The following is a 27,539-nucleotide window of genomic DNA, read 5'->3' as shown; positions in this document are numbered from 1 at the left end:
ACAACAATTAGAAGTGGCCTCATTGAAGCCCAGTGGGTTTGATGAGGTAGATACTAAGAGAATGTCCTTCATCACGACCAGAACTAAGTGGTGTTACCAGTGACCATAGTAGCGCAAGAGGTGGTTGGTAGTGTTCCATTGCTGCGGGAGAGTTAGAGTTGTGCAGGTGGGTTCAGGAACCTGATGGCTGTAGGAAAGTAGCTGTTCCTGAACCTGGTGGTGTGGGACTTCAGGCTTCTGTACCTCCTGCCTGATGGTAGCTGTGAGAAGAGGGCATGACCCGGATCGTGGGGGTCCTTGATGATAGATGTTTCCTTCTTGAGGCAACATCTCCTGTAGGTGCTGTCAGTGGTGGGGAGTGTTGTGCTCATGACGTACCGAGCTGTATCCACTACTCTCTAAAGCCTCTTGCATTGGAATTGCTGTACCAGGCTGTGATGCAACCAGTCAGGATACTTTTAATAATGCATCTGTAGAATTTTGTTAGGGTACTTGTTCTATGGGATCTGGGTGTGCACAAGTCACTGAAAGCTAACATGCACGTACAGCAAGCAGTTAGAAGTTAACTGCTACATTGGGCTTCCTTTCAAGAGGATTTGTGCACACAAGGTGTCTCACTACAATTAGATAGAACTTTAGTAAGGCTACATCTCGAGTGTGCTGTATAATTTTGGTCTCCTTACCTGAACAAGTATATTCTTGCTACAGTGGGAATGCAGTTAAAACTGGCTCCTGGGATGGTGCATCTGTCATTTGAAGAGCGATTAAGTAAGCTTAGGTCTATTTAGAAGAATGAGGAAATCGCATTGAAATGTATCAAACTTCAGTGGGCTCAGCAAGGAAGGTACTGACAGGATGTTTTCCCCATCTGAGGAGTTTAGAACCAGATGTCACAGTCTCAAAACAAGGGGTAGGTCATTTAGGACTGAGAGAATGGTGAATCACACAGAGCTGGTGAAGCATGTACCACTAGGCTCAAGGACAGCTTCTAACCCACTGTTTTCAGACTCTTGAACAATTTGCTAAAGATGAACTCCCTTGATCTCCCAACCTACCTCATCGTGGCCCTTACACTTTATTTGTTTACCTGCACTGCACCTTCTCTGTAACTGTAACACTATATTCTGCATTCTCTTTTCCTTTTTACTACCTCTATGTACTTATGTATGGCATGATCTGCCTGCATGGCACACAAACAAAATTTTTTCACCATATCTCGGCACATGTGACAATAATAAACCAATTCCAATACCAATTCTGAATCACCCAGAGGTGGTGAATTCACTACCCTGGAAGATCAGTGACTAAGTTCATTATAAAATAAAGAGCAATAGAATTCTGCATATGTGAGGAATCAGATGACGTGGGGATAACATAAGAACATAAGAAATAGCAGCACGAGGAGGCCATCTGGCCCGTCGAGCCTGCTCCGCCATTCAATAAGATCATGGCTGATCTGGCCGTGGACTCAGGTCCACCTACCTGCCTTTTCCCCATAACCCTTAATTCCCCTACTATGCAAAAATCTATCTAACTGTGACTTAAATATATTTAATGAGGTAGCCTATATTTAATGAGGATAGGGAAGGAAGATGGTGTTGAGGTAGCAGATTGGCCTTGTAATTTGGCAGCCCAGGCTGGAGAGAACAAATGCTGACTCCTGCTCTTATATTCTGATGTTCTTCAAAATATTAACCACCATGCAAAGCAATAGTCTTGCTGACTCCCCCAGTTTAATATTTTGCTTCTTAATGGTCCATGTACACAACAGATTAATTTTAATTCATCACACCATGGAGGGTCAGATATAATACTCGAACTTTACATTTTTACAGTTTAATGGTCCAGCCAGCAGAGCGACCTAATCCTCCATTTTACTGACTTGTTTCTTTGAATAAGGAATAATATTACATAGTGTTATGTTGGTCAAGTTCAAGAGATTGTTAGATAAGCATATGGAGGAATTTAAGATAGAGGGATATGTGGGAGGAAGGGGTTAGATAGTCTTAGGAGTGGTTTGAAAGTCGGCACAACATGGTGGGCCGAAGGACCTGTATTGTGCTGTATTGTTCTATGGTTCTATTGTGCACATAAGATAGGAAATCTCATTTGGTAAGACCTCATTTGGAGTACTGTGTGCAGTTTTGGGCCCCTTATCTTAGGAAGGATGTACTGATATTGGAGAGGGTTCAGAGAAGACTTATGAGGATGATTCCTGGAATGAAAGGGCTTACGTACGAGGAGCGTTTGTCAGCTCTTGGACTGTATTCATTGGAATATAGAAGAATGAGAGGGGACCTCATAGAAACATTTCGAATGTTGAAAGGATTGGACAGAGTAGATGTGGCTAAGCTGTTTTCCTTGGTGGGTGAGTCCAGGACAAGAGGGCACAGTCTTAGAATTAGAGGGTACCCATTTAGAACGGATATGAGGAGAAATTTCTTCAGCCAGAGGGTCGTGGATTTATGGAATTCGTTGCCACATACAGCTGTGGAGGCCTGATCATTGGGGGTGTTTAAAGATGAGATTGATAGGTATCTAATTAGTCAGGGTATCAAGGGGAAAAGGCCAGGAATCGGGGCTAGATGGGAGAATAGTTTAGCTCATGGTGAAGTGGCGGAGCAGACTCGATGGGACGAATGGCCTACTTCTGCTCCTTTGTCTTGTGATCTTGTGAAATAGGAGCAGGAGTAGGCCATCCAACCCCCTGAGCCATTCATCAAGATCTTCTACTTCAGTGCCATTTTCCTGCACTGCCTCCACCTCTTGATTCCCTCAATGTCCGGAAACCTACTGATCGCTGTTTTGAGTGAACATACCGACCAAGCTTCCACAGCCATCTGGAGAAGAGAGTCACAAAGACCCACCACTCTTAAGTTAAAAAATGTCCCCTCATCTCAATCCTGGACATTCTATCCATTCTCAAATTGTTCCTCCCCAGTCAGAGGAAACATCTTCCCTGCAAGCAGCCCATCAAGCCCTTTGAGAATCTTGTAAGTTTTACACTCATCGAGCTATTCAACGTGGAAGTAGGCCATTTGGTCCAACTTGTCCATGCTGACCGACCAAGGTACCTACCTGAGCTAGTTCCATTTGCCTGCGTTTGGCCCATATTCCTCTGAACCTTTCTAATCCACATACCAGGGTATAAATGTCTTACACCTCGTTTCCTCCCACATTGCCAAATACAAGCTGGTCGGTAGGTTAATTGGCCACTGTAAATTGCCCCAAGTGTGTAGGTGAGTGATGGAATCTGGGAGGGTGGGGGGAAGGGGCTGGTTGATGGGAATATGGGGAGATTAGAATGTGATTAATGTGCATGGATGGCAGATAGTCAACATGGATTCAAGTTCAGGTTTATTGCCATGGGCATACATAGCCAGGATATAAATGCCATGAAAATTAGCGTTTTGCAGCAGCAGCACAGTACACTACAAACATGACAAACACAAATTAACAAACTTAAATTAACAGAAATTATACACGACCTACAACAAACGAAACAAAAATAAACATAATGGCATTAGACATAATTAGGGAGAGAATCAGGTTTATTATTACTGTCACATGATGTGAAATGTGTTGTTTTGAGGCAGCAGTACAGTACAAGACAAAAATCTATAAATTACAACAATAAATAAATAAATAATGCAAAACCAGGAATAATGAGGTGGTGCTTATGGGTTCATGGATCAAATATATTCTGAGGTAGTGTTAAGGTTTCTCAGAACTGTTCAAGAACCTGACGGCAGTGGGGAAGAAGCTGTTGTTGAACCTTGAGGTGTGGGTCTTCAGGCTCCTGTACCTCCTGCCTGATGGCAGCATCGAGAAGAGGGCATGGCCCGGTTGGTGGGGGTCCCTGATGATGGATGTCGCCTTCCTGAGACACCACCTCTTGTAGATGTCGTCGATGGTGGGGAGAGCTGTACCCGTGGTGGAACTGGCTGAGTCACACCACTCTCTGTAGCCTCATGCATTCCTGTGCATTGGAGTTTCCACACCAGGCCGTGATGCAACCAGCCAGAATGCTTTCCACAATACATCTGTAGAAGTTTGTCAGAGTCTTCGATGACATGCCAAATCTCCTTAAACTTTTAAATTACAGTGGGCCAAAGGGCCCGTTTCCATGCTGTACCTTTGTATGACTTTATTTACTACCCTCTGGGTGAAACAGGTTTTATTTTGCTTACAAAAGCTCACAGCTGTTATAAGGTGAAACTGGAATAGTTTATGCCATCACCAAGCACTTCACAAAGATGACCCAGTTTGCATTCTGCCATACAGTCAATAGTTGCAATTTATACAGCATTACAACTACAAGAAACCAACTGTGAAACAAACTTCAGAAAAATAGGCAAACTACATGAAGATACCTCACATTATTTAAGTAAATAATTTAAAAGAAAATTTTGTTCACATGGGAACATTTATAAATTTAACTTAAAATAAAAAACATACAGGTAAGGTAAATACATTACATGCAAAAAACAAACTTCTGGAGGAACTCAGCGGGTCAGGCAGCATCTGAAAAGGGAAAAGTCCAGTCAATGTTTCGGGTCGAGACCCTTCATTGGGCATCCAGCATCTGCAGTCTCTAGTGCCTCCAATTAAATATGCTTTTTTTTATTTTTGAGAATAGTTTGTCAGGATGATTCAATATAGACCATTATTTTTCATAAATAAAATTAGCTGTTATTATTAAAAACAGATTACTGTGGCAACAAGAATATAAGTAAACTTAACTCTCTCAACACTATACTTCATCAAGTATTAAATTGAAGAAGCATAGAACATTACAGCACAGTAGACCCTTCAGCTCACAATGTTGTGCTGACATTTTATCCTGCTCTAAGATCTATCTAACCCTTCCCTCCCACATAGCCCCCCATTTCTCTATCATTCATGTGTCTATCTAAGAGTCTCTTAAATGTCCCTAATGTATCTGCCCCCACAACCTCTGCTGGCAGTACGTTCCACGCACCCACCACTCTGAAAAAACTGACCCCTGACATCCCCCTTATACCTTCCTCCAATCACCTTAAAATTATGTCCCCTCATGTTAGCCATTGTCGCACTGGGAAAAAGTCTCTGACTGTCCACTCGATCTATGCCTTTTATCATCTTGTAAACCTCTATCAAGTCACCTCTCATCCTCCTTTTCTCCAGAGAAAAGCCCTACCTTGCTCAACCTATCCTCATAAGATATGCTCTCCAATCCAGGCAGCATCCTGGTAAATGTCCTCTGCACCCTCTCTAAAGCTTCCACATCCTTCCTATAATGAGGCGACCAGAACTGAACACAACACAGCATCAAAGGGGTATATATTTAACAAAAATATTTCAAGTCAAGTTGAGTTTATTGTCATGTGCACAAGTACAGTGAAGTACAGGTACAATGAAAAACGTGCAGCAGCATCACAGACACGTAGATTCATAAACACATGGAACATAAATTATACAAGACACTGAAGCGAGAGAAAAAAGGCTGAAAGCAAGACATTAGTGCAAAGAAGACGCAGAGACATATTTCTACATAGTGTTATCCAAACTGCTCATGTATACAATTATTTTGTGAACCTGTAATTCAAATCAGTGCTTAAATGTTCCTCTTAATTCTAACAGCTCACCACTACCAGTGACAAGAACACAGTCTCTGAGGGGTGTAAATTCACTTGAGACCAGCCCTTGTCGACGCTGACCGTGGCTTCTGCTTACCTGTAATGTTAATTTAAGTTTATGTTAACAATATGTTGCACTGCTGCTGCTACTGCTGCAAAAAGCTAATTTTCATGGCATTTATACCCCGCGTACGTCTGCCTCTGACAACAATAAACTTACTCTGCACTCTACCTCAAAGCACTCAGCTGGATCCACAAGCAGCTCACTGATTGGCTCATATGGCAACAACCACACTGCGTTGTAGTCTGATTGGTCCATCGCAGCCCTTCGGCGGAGGGACTTGACTTCTGATTGGCTCCCGTGGTGGAGGGAGCTTATTGGATGATATCCCCGTGGCGGATGGAGCTGATTAGTCCCCGCGACGGAGGGAGTTGATTGGCCGATTAGTCCCCGCGACGGAGGGAGTTGATTGGCCGATTAGTCCCCATGACGGCGGCAGCTGACTGGCCTACTTGGCCCTGTGGCGGAGGAAGCTGACTGACTTGTCCCTGTGGCGGAGGGAACTGGCCGGGTTGTTGTCCCTGTGGCGGAGGGAACTGGCTGGGTTGTTGTCCCTGTGGCGGAGGGAACTGGCTGGGTTGTTGTCCCTGTGGCGGAGGAAGCTGGCGGCTTTGTCCCTGTGGCGGAGGAAGCTGGCGGGATCAGCCTGCTCCCTGCATTACTTACAGCGCGGTTGAAGTTGCTTGTGATGGCGGGGCGCGGGAAAAGGAAAGCGGGCGGCAGGAGCTCGGAGGTACTGGCAGTGAATGGGGAACGGAGTTACACTGTAGCGGAGACTGGGAATGTTTATTGTTACTAAGTGTCCCGGGGACGGAGGAGCGGCGCCGCGGGCTTGGTTACCGGCCGCCTTTGATACATTGTGGCTGCAGTGTCCCGGCGAGGCCTCGGTCCGGTGCTCGAATGCGAGGTTACCCGGCCTTGCCTGGTCCATTCTGAGCGCTCCAGTCCCTCAGGGATGTGCTTTATATATAAAATGCATAGTCCTAATGCGCAGAGGCCGAGGGGAAATTTGGAAACAATAAACGCTCCTGGTAATTATGTATTACGGCCTTTTCTGTGTAACTTCCCTGGAGTGTTTAGTGTCTGCAAGATGCTGCAGGTTTTGAAAAGCGGAAAATAAAAAAACAAAATATTCAGCAGGTCAGGAAGATCGGACCATAAAAGTGCAGTTTGCGTCAAGAAATTAGATTAGTTTATTGTCATATACAGCAGGGTGCAATGAATTTCCTTGCTTGCTCAGAGAGTAAATATTATGCGTGCTAATAATAAATAGAGACTAGTGCAAAAGCAACGGAATGGTGCAAAGTATAGTAGTGCAAAAAGAAATGCTGAAGTGAGAATAACGGAAGAGGTAGGATTAAGGGTTCAAGGACGTGGCAGCATCACTGGGAAGGGGGTGTGAGAGAGGTGATTGGTTCAGGAGTCTGATAGCAGTGGGGAAGAAGCTGTTCTTAGGTCTGGGTGTCCGGGCTTTCAAGCTCCCATAAGGTAGAAGAGAGAAAGGGAATGGCCAGGGTGGCAGGCACCCTTGACTGTACCTTATAGAACAGTACAGCGCCGGACAGGCCATTCGGCCCGTGATGTTGTGCTGATATTTATCCTAAGTCCTCCTTCCGTCTGTCATCCGTATCCCTCCATTCCCTTCATATTCACGGGTCCATCTAAAAGCCTCTTGAACCCCACCAAACTGCCAGCTTCCACTACTACCCCTGGTAACCCATTCCAGGCACCTGTACTGTTGGCCTTCCCGATGCAAAGCACCATGAAGATGGACTGGGTGGAAGGAAGGTGATGAGCCTGTGACAGATGGGGCATCCTTCACCTTGTGGGGGAAATGGGATTTCCCTAAGGGCAGGCATAGACGTGTTGGGCCCCTTCCTTGGTGGTGCTGCCGCATTCACGGACTCTTGACTTGACCTCTCTCGGTCATTCCGCCTTAGCATTTCTTTTGGCACTGCTCCAGCCTGCACTACAACCCTCGCACATTCCACTGTTTTGAACTCGCGGCTGCATTTATTGTCGTATTTAAAATTGCCGTGTATACTGTTTACTCTGTGAGCTTTACGTGAGCAAGGAATTTAATTGCAGCCTGGTGTCTGTGACAATAAGAAGAGACAAAAAATTTTCCAGATGCTGGAATCTGGAGCAATGCACGAAAAGTGCTGGAGGAACTCTAATTTCTGGTTGGCCTCAGCATTGATTTCCCTAACTTCTGGTATCTACTGCCACATTGAGGCCAGGCGCAGGTTGGAGGAACAACACCTCATATTCCACCTTGGGAGTCTCCAACCTGATGGCCTCAACATCGATTTCTCTAACTTCCAGTACCCCACCCCCAATTCCTTTGTCTTCCCTTATTTCCATGGCTCCCTTCCCCCGCCTTGATGACCTGACCTGCCCATCTCCTCCCCTCCCCTCCCCTCCCCCATCCTTTATTCCATGGTCCACTGCCCTCTCCTACCGGATTCCTCTTCCTTCAGTCCTTTGTCTCTTCTACCTTTCACCTCTCAGCTTATTACATCTTCTCCCCCTTCCCCACCCACCTACCTTCCCACCCCCCCCCCCCTCACCTGGACTCACCTCTCCCCTGCCTGTGCTCCTCCCCCTCCCCTCACCTTTTTCTGGCTTCTGCCCTCTTCCTTTCCAGTTCTGATGAAGGGTCTCGGCCCAAAACATCGACTGTTTATTTCCCTCCATGGATGCTGCCTGACCTGCTGAGTTCCTCCAGCACTTTCTGTGTGTTGCTATGTATGTGACAATAAATTGGTTTATTATTGTCACATGTACTGAGGTACAGTGGAAAACTTGTCGTGCTTACCGTTCATACAGATCAATTCCTTACACAGTGCATTGAGGTAGTACAAGGGAAAACAATAACAGAATGCGGAATATAGTGTTACAGCTACAGAGAAAGTGCAGTGCAGGCAGACAATAAGCTGCAAGGGTCACGATGAGATAGATTGTGAGGTCAGGAGTCCATCTTATTATAATCTGAATTTGAATAGCATAAAGCTATTCTTTTGTAGTGTTGGGCGTCGTTAGAACTCCCTTCCTCAAAAGGCAGTGGAACCAGAGCGATTCAGCTGGTAGAGCTGCTGCCTCACGGCTCCATGACCCAGGTTGAATCCTGACCTCGGGTGCTGCCTATGTCGAGTTTGCACGCTGTCCCTGTGACTGTGTGGGTCTCCTCCAGCTGCTCTGTTCTTGCCACGTGCCAAAGATATGCAGGGGGGTAGGTTAATTGGCTACTGTAAATCGCCATAGGATGTAGAGTCTGGGGAGAGTTGCCCTGAATGGTAGAATGGGGTGGGGGTGTGGATGGTGGGGAGTGTGGGGGTGGGGGGGGTGGAGACCATTGATGGGAACAAGGAGAGAATAAAATGGGATCAGTATGCTATACCATAAGGGAATATGAACTCCAGGGTTGGGCACGTTGGGACAATTGATGGATCCAGCACTTGGCTGTGTTGGAGTGGTCCATTGCTTTCATTTGTGTCCATACCCACTGCGCTTCTCCTCGTTACACCCTCAGACAAGGAATCCGGTGGAAGGTGGGAAGAAAAACAGAGGGGAGAAGTCAGGTGTCCCAGAAGAGGTGCGACGGGAGGTCCAGAGTCTCTACAAGCTGCCGATGCCCGAGGACTTTTATCACTTCTGGCAATTCTGCGAGGAGCTGAATCCAGGGAATCCGTGTGGTGAGTCCTCAACTCCCTTGTGCCCTGCCCACAGAGACCTTCCTGCTGATTTGGGGTGGGGGGGAACACAGGGTGAGATTTTTATGCATCTCAGTGAGGTCACATCCCCTTACAGACTCCAGGCAACATGGGTCCGTTCTCCTTGATCACCACCCAGAATCCATCTTTCTCTCAGTGCAGGGTAGTGTAGCAATTAGTGTAATGCTATTACAGCGCCAGCGACCCGGATTCAATTCCAGCCGCTGTCTGTGAGGAGTTTGTATGTTCTCCCCGTGACTGCGTGGGTTTCCTCCGGGTGCCCCGGTTTCCTCCCACATTCCAAAGATGTATGGGTTAGGAAGTTGTGGGCATGCTATGTTGGCACCAGAAGCGTGGTGATACTTGCGGGCTGCCCCCAGAACGCTCTACACAAACATGTATTTCACCGTCTGTTTCGATCTATCTAGTGGGGAGTGTGAAAGTAGGGCCAGTCAAGTCACTGGGAATGGAAGGGTTAATGTATACCCTTTGCCTCTTCTACCTATCACCTCTCAGTTTATTACATTCCCCCCCCCCCCCTTCCCCCTCTCACCTGGACTCGCCTATCACCTGGACTTGCCTATCCATTGCCTGTGTGTGCTCCTCCCCCTCCCCACACCTTCTTAAGTTTTGGAAAAACTTCTTTTGGAAAAAAAATTCAGCCATGATTGAATGTTAGAGCAGACACAATAGGCCAAATGGCCTAATTCTGCTCCTATATCTTATGGACGTGCTTCAATACACTGTTGTTCACATTGGCTATTAGTTGGAATGTTAGACATCTTGGACAAATTGGAAGAAGTCTTGTATTTATGCAGAAACATAGAAAACCTACAGCACAATTCAGGCCCTTCGGCCCACAAAGCTGTGCCGAACATGTCCCTACCCTAGAAATTACTAGACTTACCCATAGCCCTCTATTTTTCTCAGCTCTGTGTACCTATCCAAAAGTCTCTTACAAGACCCTATCGTATCTGCCTCCACCACCATTGCCGGCAGCCCATTCCACACACTCACCACTCTCTGAGTAAAAAAACTTACCCCTGACATCTCCTCTATACCTACTCCCCAGCACCTTAAACCTGTGTCCTCTTGTGGCCACCATTTCAGCCCTGGGGAAAAGCCTCTGACTATCTACCCAATCAATGCCTCTCATCATCTTATACACCTCTATCAGGTCCCCCCTCATCCTCCATCGCTCCGGGGAGAAAAGGCCAAGTTCCCTCAACCTGCTTTGATGAGGCATGCTCTGCATTCCGGGCAGCATCCTTGTAAATCTCCTCTGCTCCCTTTCTATGGCTTCCACATCCTTCCTGTAGTGAGGCGACCAGAACTGAGCACAGTACTCCAAGTGGGGTCTGACCAGGGTCCTAAATAGCTGCAACGATACCTCTCAGCTCCGAAATTCAATTTCACGATTGATGAAGGACAATATACCATATGCCTTCTTAACCACAGAGTCAACCTGCGCAGCCGCTTTGAGCATCCTATGGACTCGGACCCCAAGATCCCTCTGATCCTCCACACTGCCAAGAGTCCTACCATTAATACTATATTCTGCCATCATATTTGACCTACCAAAATGAACCACTTCACACTTATCTGGGTTGAACTGCATCTGCCACTTCTCAGCCCAACTTTGCATCCTATCTATGTCCCTCTGTAACCTCTGACAGCCCTCTATACTATCCACAACACCTCCAACATTTGTGTCATCCGCAAACTTACTAATCCATCCCTCCACTTCCTCATCCAGGTCGTTTATAAAAATCACAAAGAGTTGAGGGTCCCAGAAGAGATCCCTGAGGTACACCACTGGTCACCGACCTCCATGCAGAATACGACCCTTCAACAACCACTCTTTGCCTTCTGTGAGCCAGCCAGTTCTGGATCCACATTGCAATGTCCCCTTGGATCCCATGCCTCCTTAATGTAGTGTTATTCCAAAACCTCTGGATGTCCTGAGAATTTAGCAGCATTTCTGAGGGATTGTCACTGAGGGGTCTTGACAGGGTGGTTGTGGAGAGGACATTTCCCCTTGAGGAAGAATGTAGAGCTAGGGGTTAGCATTTAAACATAGGAATCAACTACTGAAGACAGAGCTGAGGTGAATTATTTTCTTTTGTTGGGTTGTGAGTCTTTGGATCTCCCTTCCTCAAAGGGCAGTGGAACCAGAGCGGTTCAGCTGGCAGAACCGCCGCCTCACAGCTCCACGACCCGGGTTCGATCCTGACCTCGGGTGCTGCCTGTGTGGAGTTTGCATACTCTCCCTGTGACTGTGTGGGTCTCCTCCAACTGCTCTGTTCTTGCCACATGCCAGATATGCAGGTCGGTAGGTTAATTGGCCGCTGTGAATTGCCATAGGGTGTAGAGTCTGGGGAGAGTTGCCCTGAATGGTAGAATGAGGAAGGGGAAGAATTGAGGGGAACGCAGGGAGAATAAAATGGGATCATAAGATAAGATTTCTTTATTAATCACATGTACATCGAAACACACGGTGAAATGCATCTTTTACGTAGAGTGTTCTGGGGACAGCCCAGAAGTGTCGCCACGCTTCCGGCGCCAACATAGCACGCCCACGACTTCCTAACCCGTACGTCTTTGGAATGTGGGAGGAAACTGGAGCACCCGGAGGAAACTCACGCAGACATGGGGAGAACGTACAAACTCCTTACAGACAGCGGCGGGAATTGAACCCGGGTGGCTGGCGCTGTAATAGTGTTACGCTACCCGCTACACTACCGTGCCTGCAGCATAAGCTTGGTGTAAATGGGTGGTTGATGGTCACTGTATGACTTTATAGAAGAATAGCTGAATACTTTTGGTGCAGATAGATTCCTGTTGAGGAGTAGACAGGACTGCAGGGGGGAGGTTATCATCCGATCAGCTGTGATCATATTAAATGGCAGAAGCTCTTCAGAAGTCTCTTCCTGTTCCTTGTCTCTGTTCACAGGAACTGCAGCAGCTGATTTGTCAAAGTTAAGTTTACTGTCATGTGCACAAGTACCTGTGTGCACAGGTGCAATGAAAAACTTACTTGCAGCAGCATCACAGGCACAGAGCATCAGATAAGCAGCATTCACAAGAAGAAACATAAATTAAACAAATTAGACACAATTTTTACAAAAAAGAACACAACTAGAGTAAAAAAAAAGTCCATTTCAGTGCAAAGTTGTTTATAGTGTTGCTAAATTGTGGTGATCAGGGTTGTGCCGGTTGGTTCATGAACCGAATGATTGAAGGGAAGTAGCTGTTCTTGAACCTGGTGGTGTGGGACTTCAGGCTTCTGTACCTCCTGCCCGATGGCAGCTGCGAGAAGTTGGCATGGCCTGGATGGTGGGGATCTTTGGTGATGGATGTTGCCTTCTTGAGGCAGCACCTCCTGTAGATACTACCGATGGTGGGGAGGGATGTGCCCGTGATGTATTGGGCAGAGCCCACTACTCTCTGCAGCTTCTTGCATTCCTGCATGTTTGAATTGCTGTGCTAGACCATGATGCAACCAGTTAGGTCAGGACTGTGCACAGCAAGAGGCCACAAACAACAATGTGATAATGACCAGGACGGTCTAGTTTTGGTGATGTTGATTGAGTGACGTGTACTGGGCATGACACTGTAAAGAATACACCTTCCTGCTTTCAAAATAAATTCCATTGCTTTGCATAAGGTCCTCTTAAGGGGACAGATAGGGGTGTCAGTTTAATCTTTTAGAACCATAGAACAGTACAGCAGCCCAGGAAGTCAGTGGGAATGTTAGTCCGGAGCTGATTAAATAGGGGCATCAAGCTCCTGATGGTTTGCTCGTATCTCGGAGTTAAGGGTGGGATGATGGAAGAAGAAATAACTGGATTCTCCCCAGGAGACATTTCACTTTATGGGACCTGAATTGGTGCTTGCATTTTTTTCCACTAGAGGCACTGACTTCGAGTCTTGGGCTGCAGCTTGTTGGGCCTTATGATATTCTGGCAGGAAAACATAAAGTAACAACGAATCCGGAACCTAATTACTTGCTGCACTGGAGGTATTTCTATGACCCGCCAGAATTTCAGACCGTCATCACTGGAGACCCTGGAACTCAGTATCACCTTGGCTATTTCAGGTAACGAGAAGACCTGAAGTTTTGTCCAGGGAAGATTTTGGTGGTGAGGAAATGGTGTTATATTCATGAGTGGGGACAGGTCTCAAATATAGAATAACATGGTAGCTAACTAAGTACGAATTTAGGATAACCAGAAAACAGAATGTGCTCACATGATCATATTTGGTAAATTGGTTTATTATTGTCACATGTACCAAGGTACATGAAAAACTTTGTTTTGCATGCCATCCATACAGATCATTTCATAATATGAGAAATATTTATTAGTCACATGTACATCGAAACACACAGTGAAATACATCTTTTGCGTAAAGTGTTCTGGGGGCAGCCCAAAAGTGTCGCCACGCTTCCGACACCAACATAGCACGCCCACAACTTCCTAACACGTACGTCTTTGGAATGTGGGAGGATACCGGAGCACCCAGAGAAAACCCACTCAGACACGGGGAGAACATACAGACTCCTTACAGACAGTGGCAGGAATTGAACCCGGGTTGCTGGCACTGTAATGGCGTCATTACAAAAGTGCATTGAGGTAGTACAAGGGTAAACAATAACAGAATGCAGAATAAAGTGTTACAGTTACAGAGAAAGTGCAGTGCAGGCAGACAATAAGGTGCAAGGGCCATAATAAGGTAGATTGTGAGGTCAAGAGTCCATTTTATCATATTAGGGGATGGTTCAATAGTCTTATTACAGGGATAGAAGCTGTCCTTGAGCCTGGTGGCTTTTCGGGCTTTTGTATCTTCTGCCTTATGGGAGGGGGGAGAAGAGATGCTGTCTGGGGTGGGTGGGTTCTTTGATTATGCTGACTGCTTTACCGAGGCAGTGAGAGTCCATGGAGGGGAGGCCGGTTTTTCTGATGTGCTGAGCTGTGTCCACAACTCTCTGCAGTTTCTTGCAGTCCTGGGCAGAGTAGTTGCCATACCAAGCGATGATGCATCCGGACAGGATAATTAATAACACATTTGTGGGTTTTTTTTTCCCCCTTGCAACACATGTCCCTTTTGTGAAGTTAAAACAAAACTGCAGATGCTGGAAATCCAAAGTTAAAAATACTAAATGTGGAAAACACTCAGCAGGTCAGGCAGCATCTGTGGAGAGAGTTCACAGTGAAGTTTGATGAAGGATCTTCGACCTGAAACATTAAACCTATTTCTCCTTCCGCCAATGCTGCCTGACCCGGTGGAATGTTTCTGTCACTGACAAAAATGTGTGTGAAGAGCTGGGGTTGGAATCCCATGCACCCTCCTCCACTTTTGCCCCATCCTGTACAGACGCACTGCTGACAGGGAGAAGGGTTAGTCTCCCTTCATGTTTCAAACGGATGGCCTTGGCTGACTTTCTGTGAGGAGATTTTAAAGATAAACTAATTCTGGGGGTGTGAGTAGATTGGGCGAGACCAGCATTCACTGCCCAACCCAAATTGTCCTTGAGGTGGTGACGAGGCATCTTGTAGTCATAGAGATACTCAGTATGGCACAGGCCCTTCAGCCCACTGAATCCATGCCAGCCATCAGCCACCCATTAACACTAATTAAAGTTTATCCTCCCCACATTCCCATCAACTCAGGATTCTACCATTCACCTACACATCAGGGACAATTTATAATGGCCTCTTAACCTACCAACCCGCACGTCATAGGGATGTGGGAGGAAACCGGAGCACCTGAAGGAAAGCCCCACGACCACAGGGAGAATGTGCAAACTACAGACACACACCCACTGAGGTCGGGATTGAACCGTGGTCTCTGGCGCTGTCAGGCAGCGGCTCTACCAGATACGTCACTGCTGCTCACCAACATCCGTAGATCTCTTGAAATGTCCTTCTGGTGAAGATCTTCCCACAGTGATGTTGGGCATAAGAGTTCTAGGATTTGGACGCAGTGGCGATGTTTGATACATTTCCGAGTCAGGATTTGAGGACAGGGAGGAGATGGAGGGGACTGGGGTTTACAAAGATGCCCATTCACCATCCCCTACCACAAATACATCTCGATCAACGAGACAAATTCTCAGGGTAAAGCAGGATTGAGCTATAATTACACCCTCGTGGATTCCTACCACCTCTATTTGAGGTGACAGAGTTTGGGAGCAGCTGTCAGAATAACCTTGATGAGTTGCTCTGGTGCGTTTGGTGGGTGGCACACACGGCAGCCAGTGTGAATGGATGGATTGGATGTTTTAGGTGAAGAATGGTGCCCTCCTGAAGCAGGCTCGCTGGTCCCGGATGGTGTTGGGTTGTTGCTGGGTCTTTACTCAGCCGAAGAAGTGGGCAGATTTCATACTCCGGTGTGTCGTACTCATTGCAGGGACACTCCGGATGAACTGCCAGTGTTCGTGGCTGCCGGCGAGTCGAAGAAAGGCTGCTCGCTGGCCCAGATGGGAGACAATTTGTTCTGCTCGGTCAAGTAAGTATGTTTGTTTCTGCAGTGCCGTGAAAGCTGAGACAGAACAGGACTGATAGACCTGCTGTTACGTAACCAAAGCCTGGGCAAAGGAGACAGCAATGAGTTCAAATCCCACCATAGTGACTGAGGTTGTAAATTTGATTAATTAAATACATCGAAATAAACAGCTGGTGTCAGTGAGAGTGGCTGTGAAACCATCAGTACCACTAAATGCTAATCTCATTCACTAATGGTCTTCGGGGAGAGAGATCTGCCATCCTTGCTCAAGTCAAGTCTTCACTTGTCTCTTAATTGCCCTCTGAATTAGCCCAAAAAGACAACCAGTCTGGAAGTAATTGGAGTGGAGGAGCCATACAGCATGGAAACTGGCCCTTCAGCCCACAATGTTCATGCCAGCCACCTAATGCCTGTCTGTAATAATTCCACATCAGTGCTCCACCTTCTATGCCTTGGTGATTCAAATGTTCGGCTAGGTACTTCTTAAATGTTATGAGAGTCTCTAGCTCCACCGCCCGCTCAGACCATGCATTCCAGGTTCCTGCCACCCTCTGGAACAAAAAATTCTTCCTTGGATCCACTCTGAATCTGTGCCCTTTGGTTTTAGACAGTTCACTCTAGGGAAAATAAACGTAGGCAAAAGCTACGTTTATTTTGGTCGGCATGGACAAGTTGGGCCGAAGGGTCTGTTCCCGTGCTGTATGGCTCTGACTGTATACTGTATAATGTTCCCTACCATCCACCCTTTCTATGCCCCTCATAATTTCATGTACCTCAATCGGGTCCTCCCTCAGTCAAACCCAGTCTCTGCTCAAAACTGAAATGTTCCCTCCTACACAGCATCCTGGTGGATCTCTTCTGCATCCTCTCCAATGCAATCATGTCCTTCCTATAGTGTGGCAACCAGAACTTTGCTCTAGATGCTAGCTGTGGTTTTATAAAGTTGTACCATGACCTTCAAGTATCCCATGTGCTGCCTTCAGCACTTTATGTACCTGTGCTGCTGCCTTCAGGAATCCTTAGACTCGTACACTAATGTCCCTTTGCTCCTCAGTATTCCCTTGGGCCCTACCAGTCATTGGATGTGTCCTAATTTTTGCTCATCCTCTCAAAAATGCAACACCTCGCACTTATCAAGATTACTTTCCATTTGCCATTGTTCTGCCCATCTTAACAACAACATCCTGTAGCCTGAGCCTACCTAAGGGATGTTCCTGTTCTGACCTAAAATAGAAACTACCCTCCTCACCATCAATAACACCACCAATTTTCATGGCATCTGCATACTTACTAATCATACCTCCGACATTCACATCCAAATCATTGATGTATATAACAAACTGTATGGGTTCCAGCAACAATCCCTGTGGTACACCATTGGTCATAAACTTCTAATCACAAAAACTATGTCCACCATCTCCACCTCCTGTCACCAAGCCAACCTTGGATCCGATTTATCAACTTGCCTTGGATTCCGTGGGCTCCAACTTTCAGGACCAGTTTCCCATGTGGAAACTTGTCAAAGGCCTTGCTGAAATCCAGAACTAAAAAAAACAAACTGCTGGAGGAGAACAGCAGGTCGGGCAGCATCTGTGGAGGGAAATGGACAGTTGACGTTTCAGATCAGGACCCTTCAGCTGGACTGGAATCCTACTGAATTTCATCTTGCTGTGATCCGTGTAGGTTACATCAACTGCACTTCTCTCATCAATGCACTTTGTGAAAAATTCAATCAAATTGGTCAGACAGGATCTTCTTCTAACCAAGCCTTTGATTAATCTTTGCTTTTCCAAGAGTATCCCTCAGAATTTTTGTTTCCAAAAACTTCACTTGGATTTTTGTCACAGTGTATCGTTTCATGGTCGCCTTCACTGATACCAGGCATTCATTTCCAACTTTGATAACCTAATTTGGTCTCAAGTTGGCCGGTGGTGGGATTTGAACCTGTCCCCTGGGTCATTAGTTTTGTCCTCTATATTAGTAATAGAGCAGTTTAATCATTGCATCCTAAGTTCCATTTAAAGTATGAACAATTTCCATTTATGTAGCTCCTCTAATCTAGTAAGGATATTCCAAACTTCCATTTTTGCCTATTTGTGGGAGACGGGCAGGAAAATTGCAAAAATTATAGTGACGTGTTTCTAAGTCCCTACGCATCGTGTCATTTTTGGTTTTTCAGCCTACTTTTAAGTAGAAGACAAAAGGAAGTAAGTAATAAACGGCAGAGCAGTGTCCTGAAAGAGCTTGAGACCAAATTGACAGCAGTAGCGGAAAAGTTAAATTATTCTCTAGAGCAAAGAACTCAAGGCATGAAAGCGAGGGATAGGAAGGTAAGTTTTTGTACTGTGTCCAGAGCTTCCTCAGAACTTGATTAATGTGGAACAAGTTTGAATTTCTTGCAACTCCCATCAGGGTCATAGAGAGATGAGCAATAAAACGTATAGTGTATTAAATCATGAGGAGCAGAGAGAGGGTCAAGCTGGAAAGAGTGCAGAGGAGATTTACGAGGATGTTGCCGGGACCTGAGGCACCGAGTTATGGAGAGAGGTTGAGCAGGTTGGGACTCTTTTCATTGGAGTGCAGGAGAAGGAGGGGTGATCTTACGGAGGTGTATAAAGTCATGAAGGGACATAGACAGGGTGAATGCGCACAGTCTTTTTCCCAGGGTTGGGGAATCAAGAACTAGAGGGCATAGGTTTAAGATGAGAGGGGAGAGATTTAATAGGAACCTGAGGGGCAACCTTTTTCATCCAGAGGTTGTTCAGTATATGGAACGAGCTGCCAGAGGAAGTGGTTGAGGCAGGCACATCAACAACATTTAAAAGGCACTTGAACAGGTACATGGTCAGGAAAGGTTTAGAGGGATTTGGGCAAAACACAGGCATATGCGACTAGCTTAGATGGGCATCTTGGTGAGCACAGAGGAGTTGGGCCAAAGGGCCTGTCTTGATGCTGTATGACTCCAAAGATAGAGCACGGAAACGGGTCCTTTATCCAACAACGTCTGCGGTGACTGTCAACCACCCATGTACACTAATACCACATTTCTCCCATTGTTTATTCTCCCCACACGGTCACAGGGAGAACAGGCAAACTCCACACAGACAGCACCGGAGGTCAGGATCGAACCCAGATCTCTGGTATTGTGAGGCAGTGACTCTACAAGCTGTGCCACTGCCATCTGATGAGTGAGCACCTTTCTCCACTCATCCACAGCCTGTAAACATTGAGGTTGAAATTCAGATGGGGCAAACCAGGAAGGTGGACATCACTCCTGCCCCCACTCCCACTGTCGTTCCCTTTTACACTAACTTCAGTGGAATACAGCACACCACATTTCCTTATGACACAGAAGAGGACCATTTCGGCCCATCGACTCTATGCCGACCCACTGACCAATCTCATTCCTTTTACTAATTTTCCTTGTGAACTATTCTCCCCACATTCCTGCGATCTGCCCCAGATTCTTTCCGTTGCCTTCAAACTAGGGGCAACTTACAGCTGCCAATTAACCCACCAAGCGTATATCAGGTGGCTACAGTGTGATGCTGCAAAGGTTTAACTTCACCACCATTTAATTTCCCCAATTCTTCTTTCTCTAATATTTCTCCCTCCTTTTGGAGAGGACTCTGACCCCCTTTCTCTGCATCCATTTCGCTGGCTGCCTGGGCTCATCTGCTTTAACGCAAGTTGGAGAACTCTGTACAGTAATGGTCTCCTTACTTAAGGAAGGGTGTTAAAGTATTGGAAGCAAGTTGGAGGTTTACGAGACTGATGCCTGTAAAGGTGGGGATTGCCTTCTGAGGTTGGATAGGCTGGGCTTGTATCCACTGGAGCTTAGAGTGATGGAGAGCATCATGAAACATACAAGATCCGGAAAGGTCTTGACAGGGGAGAGGATGTTTCTTGTTGTGGGAGAACCGAAAATGTGGGGTCACTGCTTAGAAATAAGAGATTGCCCATTAAAGGCCAATTTTTTTTTCTCTGAAGGGCGTGAGTCTCAGGAGTTCTTAGGAGGGGTGACACAGTAGTGTAGTGGTTAGCGTAACACTATTACAGCGCCAGCGACCTGGGTTCAATTCCTGCCGCTGTCTGTAAGGAGTCTGCGTGGGTTTCCTCCGGGTGCTCCGGTTTCCTCCCACATTCCAAAGACGTACGGGTTAGGAAGTTGTGGGCTTGTTATGTTGGCAATGCTTGCGGGCTGCCCCCAGCACATTCTCAGTAACGTAAAAAGATGTATTTCACTGTGTGTTTCGATGTACATGTGACTGATAAATAAATATCTTACCTTATTTCCCTGAAAGGGAGATGGAAGCAGAGTCTTTGGGGATTTTTAAGGCAGAGGTTGATAGGTTCCTGGCACGCAAGGGGATGAAAGATTATCTGGGGTAGACGGGAATGCAGCGTTAAGGTTCCAAGTAGATCAGCCGTGATCGTATCGAATGGGAGAGCAGGCTTTGGGGGCCGAGGGTCCTACTCCTGCTCCTCATTCGTGTGTAGGGTGGAGGAAATCTGCTGTCCTTGAATCTACATGTGACTCCAGACGCACAGCTGCGGTTGACCCTTAAGTGCCCTCCTGAAATGGCCTGGTCACTTCTCGTATGATTTGGGAAGGACAGCAAATGCTGTCCTTGCCACCAATAACCAGATCCTGAAAAATGAATAAAGATGCAAGATATTTAGGGTATTTATTAGTCACAGGTACATCGAAACACACAGTGAAATGCATCCTTTTGTGTTACCGAGAGTGTGCTGGGGGCAGCCCGCCAGTGTCGCCACGCTTCCGGACCCAACGTAGCATGCCCACAACTTCCTAACCCGTACGTCTTTGGAATGTGGGAGGAAACCGGAGCACCCGGAGGAAACCCACGCAGACACGGGGAGAACGTACAAACTCCTTCCAGACAGCGGCGGGAATTGAACCCGGGTCGCTGGCGCTGTAATAGCGTTACGCTAACTGCTACACTACCGTGCTGCCCCTCAGTGCCGGTTATAAGCTTCTCCTGATCCACCCAGATCCTCTAAACCTCCTCTTTCCAAACCGCCCCTCCCCAGCCCCCTGTCACCCAGTTTCTTGCCTCTTCCCCCATCTGCCTATCACCCACGCACTCTCCCTACCGTTCCCATCTGCTCACCATCCCTCCCTCTTTTGGTTCCTCTTCACCTGATTCCACCATCCGCGGCCCTTTGTTGCGTCCACTGATCGCCTCCCAGCCTCTTGTCACTGTCTCCACCCTCCCCGCCCTCACCTGACTCCATCTGCCTATTACGCCACCTCACCTGGGCCCTCCCCTCACTCACCAGCTCTTGCCCCATCCCTCCTTTATACTGGCTATCGCCACTTTACACTCAGTCCTGATGCAGGGTCTCGACCCTCAAAACATCCCTCTGCCTCCACACATGCTGCCTGACCCGCTGAGTTCCTCCAGCAGCTTGGTGTTTTGCTCTGTCCATTGAGCCCACAGAGCCATCCCATTCCGCACTAATTATCCTTGTGTCCTGTTCTCTCCACGTTCCCATCAACTCCCCCCTCCCCAGATTCTACCACTCACTCACTCAATTGGGGGCAATTTACAGTAGCCAGTTAACTGACCAAGCCACATGTCTTTGGGATGTGGAATGAAACCAGAGCTCCCAGAGGAAACCCACACAGTGACGGGGAGGACCTGTCACTTTTAGTTCTTGCCACCTTTGTCAATATATAACTTTTATAGCTAGGTTGTGTTTTTTTTAATTCCTCTTGAATTAAAACGCGTTGTGCTCAGTTAAAGCAGCTGATACTTGTTCAGTGGATGAACAATTAATCCTCTGGCTAAACGTTACTGTTTTGTTTGTGAATCGGAAGGTGTTTACATCATTACAATGTGGTGACTTGTGTCTTTACTTCCAGGTTGCCACTAAGACATTCCACGGTGCAGGTTTGGTGGTTCCAATAGACAAAAGTGGCGTGGGATACAGAGAGCTTCCTGAGACAGATGGTGCGTTTGTACTGATGATTTACCCCTTTGTGATTCAATTTCAAAAATAAAGTTCAGTGGAGTCATACAGCGCAGAAACAGGCCCTTTGGCCACCATGTCCATGCCGACCTTTTTGCCCAGCTACAATAGTCTCATTTCCCTGCATTAGGTTCATATTCTTCTGTGCCTTGCTTACTTAAAGGCCTGACTAAATGTCACTTAAACAGTAATTGTATCTGATTCCACCGTCTCCTCCTCTGTCGAGTTCCAGATATCAACCACACTCTGTGATTTAAAAAAAAACGTTCTCCTCAGATCCCTTTCTTCCTCTCCCCTTAAACCATGCCCTCTTGTTTTTGATACACAGGAGAAAAATATTCTGCCGAGTTACCCTATCTATACCTTTTGTAACTTTATATACCTCTCTCAGGTATCCCTTCAGCCTCTGCACCAGGGAAAACAAGCCCAGCCTTTCCAATCTCTCCCCATAACTAAAGTCCCCCAATCCAGGCAACATCTTGGCGAATCTCCTCTGCAGTGCAATCAGATCCTTCTTATAGTGTGGCGACCAGAACTAAATACATTGCTCCAACTCTAAACTCGTTCAGTTGTTGAATGAGTGTTTGCATTGACTTTGCTCGATGAATCCATTCCCTTGCGATGTGTAAATAGTTCTGCTATTGGAAGCGTGGCGACACTTGAGGGCTGCCCCCCAGAACACTCTACGCAAAAGGTGCATTTCACTGTGTGTTTCGATGTACATGTGACTGATAAAGAGATCTTTACCGCAGCTAATTAACCCGCTGGCATGTCTTTGTGATGTGGGGGAGGAAACTGGAGCACCCAGGAGGGAAACCCAAGGGGTCATAGGGAAGCCCTGCAAACCCCACACAGCGGCAAGAGGTTGGAATCGAACCTGGGCTGCTGGAGTGTTACAGCAGCTGCACTGACTGCTACACCCCTGTGCTGCCTGTGTGTCACATTTTGGAATTGGCCACAGCCGATTACGAAACCACCCTTCACCGATTCCAAAGATTGTGGGTTCAATGCCCACTCCATGGGCTTGACCTGACAAATCCACTTTTGTCGGTGGCTTTCTGTGGATAAACAGAGGCCCCGTCTGTCTCCTCCAGTCAATGTGAAGATTCCCTAGTATATTTTTTGTGTTTTCCTGCTGTCCTGACTGGTATCTATCCTTCAACTAACATCACTTAAGGCCAGAACGTAAGAGACTGCAGATGCTTGAATCTGGAACACAAGACGAGCTGCTGGAGGAACTCAGTGGGTCAGGCAGCATCTGCGGAGGGAAATGGACAGTGGACATTTCAGGTTGAGACCTTTCAGTTGGACTGGACCAGATGAAGAGTCTTGACCCGAAATTTCGACTATCAACGTCCTGCTGCCTTGGGAAACCAGCCAACGTAATCAAAGACCCCTTCCATTCCAGTCATCCTCTCTTCCCCCTCTTATCGGGCAGAAGATACAAAAGCTTGAGAGCAAGTACCACCAAGCTGAAGGACAGCTTCTATCCCGCTGTTATCAGATTCTTGATCAGACCTTTCATACGCGAAAAGATGAATTCTTGATCTCCCAGTCTACCCCGTCGTGGTCCTTGCACTTAGTCTCACTGCACTGCACTTTCTCTGTAACACTATATTCTGCATTCTGTTTTCTCTTATACTATCCTGAAGTACTTGGGTATCTGTCTGGATGGCATGCAAACAAAAGCTTTTCTTTTGTTTTCTTTTCATCACAATGTATCATATGTGACAATAATAAACCGATTCTGATCTGTAGAACGAAATTGGTAGTCGACGTTTTGGGTCGAGACCCTTCATTTGGTCCAATCCAGATGAGGGAAGAGTCTCAACCTGAAATGTCAACCATCCATTTCCCTCTGAGTTCCTCCAGTAGCTCCAGTCACTTAAGAACAATTTATTTTTATTACCATCTTGCTGATTGTGAGACTGTTATGTGCAGACTGGTGGTGATGTTTCCTGCAGTAATGATTGTGCTTCAGACAGGCCTGGAGGACTCTGGAACACCTGAAGTAGAGGAACAGAGCATTTCTTCCATCCTAGAGTCATAGACCCATTACCTTCGGCCCATTAGGTCCATACTGACCATCTATACTAATCCCATTTACCCGCACATGGCCCATGGTCTTCTGTGCCTTAAGACATTTAAGAATTACGTGCACAAGCACTTGAATCACTGAGGATCTCTGCCCCTAACACCCCCTCAGGCTCACAATGGAAAATGGCCCACTCAGAGTCACAGAGTAATGCAGCACGGAAACAGGTCCTTCAGCCCAACTCGTCCATGCCTGATCAAGTTGCCCAGCTGAGCTAGTCCCACTTGCATGCGTTTGGCGCATTTCCCTCTAAATCTTTCCTATCTAAGTACCCGTCTAAATGTCTTTTAAACATTTTAATTGTACCCGCCTCTATCACTTCGCCTGGTCGCTTGTTCCATATACCCACCACCCTCTGTGTGGAAAAAAGATGCCCCTCAGGTCCCCTATAAATCTTTCCCCTCTCGCTTTAAACCTAAGTCCTCTAGTTTTGGACTCCCCTACCCTGGGGAAAAGACTGTGGCCATTCATTTTATCTATGCCCCTCATGAATTTATACACCTCTATAAGGTCACCCCTCAGTCTCCTATGCTGTAGGGTCCTAACAAAAAGTAGGAGCAGGACAACGTACAGGATTAACCTGTGTCTCTTTTCCTCCAAAACAAAAAGGAAGTCTTAAAAAGATCTGCAAGGCGATCGTAGAAGCTCCGACTGATGAAGCCAGGATCAAAGCTTTTGCCCCAATCCAAGAGATAATAACCTACGTTCAATTTGCAAATGATGAATGCGACTACGGCATGGGATATGAACTTGGGATTGACCTCTTCTGTTATGGATCACATGTGAGTAGGCAAAAGGGGTTCGGCGTTGCTTTTAATGTTATGGAAATCAGAACTATGAATGTAGCCCAGGTTGAAGTGATGAACTGTTCAGATACACACAAAACCACACTCCCCACCCCATTGAGCCTTCTTGGGTGGGGTGTTTGAAGCAGTAAGGGATACAGTAGCATTGTGGATAGTGGTATCCACCTCTTTACTGGTCAAGAGGTGGGATTTGAATCCCACAATGGCAGATGGAAATTTTAACTGGAGTAATTAAATAACTCTGGAATAAAATACCAATTTCATAAACGCTGACCATAAATTCATTGGATATTTGAGGAAAAATAAACAATCACTCATTCCCTTTAGGGAAGAAGTCAGTCATCCTTGCCTGATAAAGCCTATATTTGACTCCAGGTCCATCAATATAGTGAACTGTTTTGGAAAATAAGTGCTGGCCCAGTCAGTGTAGTCTGTATGTCTTGAACAAATGAATAATTAAAAAAAATCTAGCTGGATATATGAGAGACAGCGGGTGCTGGAACCTGGGGCAACAAACAATCTGCTGGAAGAACTCAGCGGGTTGAGCAACATTTGTGGGGGGGTGGGGGGGTGGGGAGGGGGAGTTGTCAATGATTCTGGTCAAAACCCTGCACCATGTTGACAATTCCTTCCCCCCGCCCCCCACAGATGCTGCTCAACCCGCTGAGTTCCTCCAGCAGACTGTTTGTAATGTCTAAACAGGTGGTTCAGATGAGACCTTTTCAAACCCATGACTCTCCCAGCTAAGAAGGGTCAGGGGGGGACTTGGAGTTGGAAATATGATCGTTGTTCATTCATCATCACTGGGTCAAAATCCTGGAGTTAATTCCCTTCCTGGCGGTCCCGTGAGACTGTCTTCAAGACGCAGACTGTGGTGGCTGAAGGTGGTTCACTATCACCACCACAAAACTATGGACAGACCATTGCCCTATCAAGTCACCATCAAGGGGAACCTTCCCAATTAATGATCCCATTTCTTCTCCATTCTCATTCCCCCTTAATGAACTCATCCCAAAGACCAAAGAAACCACCGTAAATATTTGATCTCGCATTGTTTCTTTGCACTGTTTTCTGGGCAATGATTCCAAGATGCTGACATGTTTTCCGAACAGCTTGGAAGCGAAACATGATTTCATGAATTGTGAAAGGTACAGAATTAACTGTCCTCTCTGGTGTGTTACAAAAGGGAGGAAAAAATGTTCAGGGTCCTGTTCTTATTGTTTGCTGAAGTAGGATCTCTGAATGTGGGACAACATGAAGATACATTGTGGTAGCAAGAACCATTGGATGCTGGATGGTAACTCCATTTGAGTAGCACACTCCATAGTGGTACTTTAATACATCACTGCTGGTGAAATTTATTGGTTACCATGACATGAGTTGTAGCATCATCGTAGCCAATTTTGTATTACTCCTAGTGGAAAAAACCTTAGCAGTTGCTCAAAATAAAATTACAGTGAACCCACAAAAAACACTATCAGAATTGTGGAAAACATGTTTCAAGGAAATATATAGAATGTCAGTCTTTGCTGGAATGGGACCTCACAAAGTGAACTTGTTATTGAAACGAGTGGGCGTGCCATGTTGGCGCCGGAAGCGTGGCGACACTTGCAGGCTGCCCCCAGAACACTCTACGCAAAGGTGCATTTCACTGTGTGTTTTGATGAGCATGTGACTAATAAAGAAATCTTATCAGATGTTTGAGTTCAAGTCCTACTGCAGGACTTGTGCCCACAACCTAGGTTCACCCTCCAGTGCAGTACCAGTGGACTGTATAGTGTTAATGAAGGGTGCCTTATTTCTGATAAACTGAGGTCTTAAGTTGCAGCACTTAATGTCTGCGAATGATTGACTTAAAACGTGATCATTGTAATCGTAGATACAACACAACCATTAGGAGCCCATTTTTACACTAATCCTACCCTAAGGTTTTTATTCTCTCCACATTCCTATCAATTCATAACAGATTCTACCACTCATGTACATCTGAGGGATTACTAACAAACAGTGGTCAGTTAACCTACCAACCTCCATGTTTTTAAGGAAGTGTTTTAATTTTTTAAAAACTTTTAATTTTACCTTGCAAATGCTTAATGACCTGCAATCGCTTTGACTTGTCAGGATTATATTATTTCTCAAATGTTTTCCTCCCTTACAGTATTTTCACAAAGTGGTGCGGCAGTTGTTGCCTTTAGCCTACAAGCTCTTGAAGAATCACCTATTTGCTGAGATTATCGAAGTTCATTTAGCCAACAGAAAATGGGATGATTTAGACCAGCTGAAAGGTTGAAGCTGCTGAGGGCATTGTGGCAACACAGCATTGCATCTACACGTTTACTGCATAAGCTACTAGAATTTTCAATTTGAATTGTATTATTTTGGAGTGTTTTGTTTTTTTTACAAATAAAGATTCTTTGGTGTTTTAATACTGGCTGTTCAAAAAGAATGGTGTTGACATCCATCTGAACTTGAGATTGAATGGCAATGCCTGGTTAACTGGGTGGGCTAATTTTGTTTCTAGGCACTATGGTTTATCCAAATGAATTCAATTAATAGGTGAGACTTACTCTGTGTATAAAATATTACAAAACATGAGAGCTACCTCTTTATAAGCAAGACTTGGATAGAACTTGAGAGAAAATGTTGAGGAACGATGGAATTCCAATGAGCCCCTTAATTTTGTTTTGCTTGTTCCAGTAGTGTCATTATCTATTGATGCTTTGATGAATCATTCTCGTCTTA

The 27,539-nt window shown here is 46.1% G+C and overlaps 1 protein-coding gene across 1 annotated transcript; it reads left to right on the top strand.

Annotated features, from left to right (window-relative positions):
- The first annotated feature begins 6,131 nt into the window (after positions 1-6,131).
- Positions 6,132-27,182, top strand: LOC127572626 (histone PARylation factor 1). The gene is made up of 8 exons (XM_052020092.1): positions 6,132-6,412; positions 9,212-9,374; positions 13,305-13,491; positions 15,804-15,902; positions 18,079-18,229; positions 21,790-21,877; positions 24,601-24,773; positions 26,956-27,182. The coding sequence occupies exons 1-8, from the start codon at positions 6,368-6,370 to the stop codon at positions 27,085-27,087; spliced, it is 1,038 nt and encodes a 345-aa protein (XP_051876052.1). The 5' UTR covers positions 6,132-6,367; the 3' UTR covers positions 27,088-27,182.
- Positions 27,183-27,539: the final 357 nt, after the last annotated feature.

This window comes from Pristis pectinata, chromosome 7 (genome assembly GCF_009764475.1).
Source record: "Pristis pectinata isolate sPriPec2 chromosome 7, sPriPec2.1.pri, whole genome shotgun sequence".
Taxonomy (NCBI): Eukaryota; Metazoa; Chordata; class Chondrichthyes; order Rhinopristiformes; family Pristidae; genus Pristis; species Pristis pectinata.
Note: the sequence above shows the minus strand (reverse complement) of the source record. Positions and strands in the feature narration are given on the sequence as shown.

Coding starts and splice junctions, on each gene's coding strand:
- LOC127572626 (XM_052020092.1), top strand. CDS start 6,368: ATGGCGGGGCGCGGGAAAAGGAAAGCGGGCGGCAGGAGCTCGGAG. Junction 6,413..9,211: donor CGGGCGGCAGGAGCTCGGAG/GTACTGGCAGTG, acceptor TTACACCCTCAG/ACAAGGAATCCGGTGGAAGG. Junction 18,230..21,789: donor TGAAAGCGAGGGATAGGAAG/GTAAGTTTTTGT, acceptor CTTTACTTCCAG/GTTGCCACTAAGACATTCCA.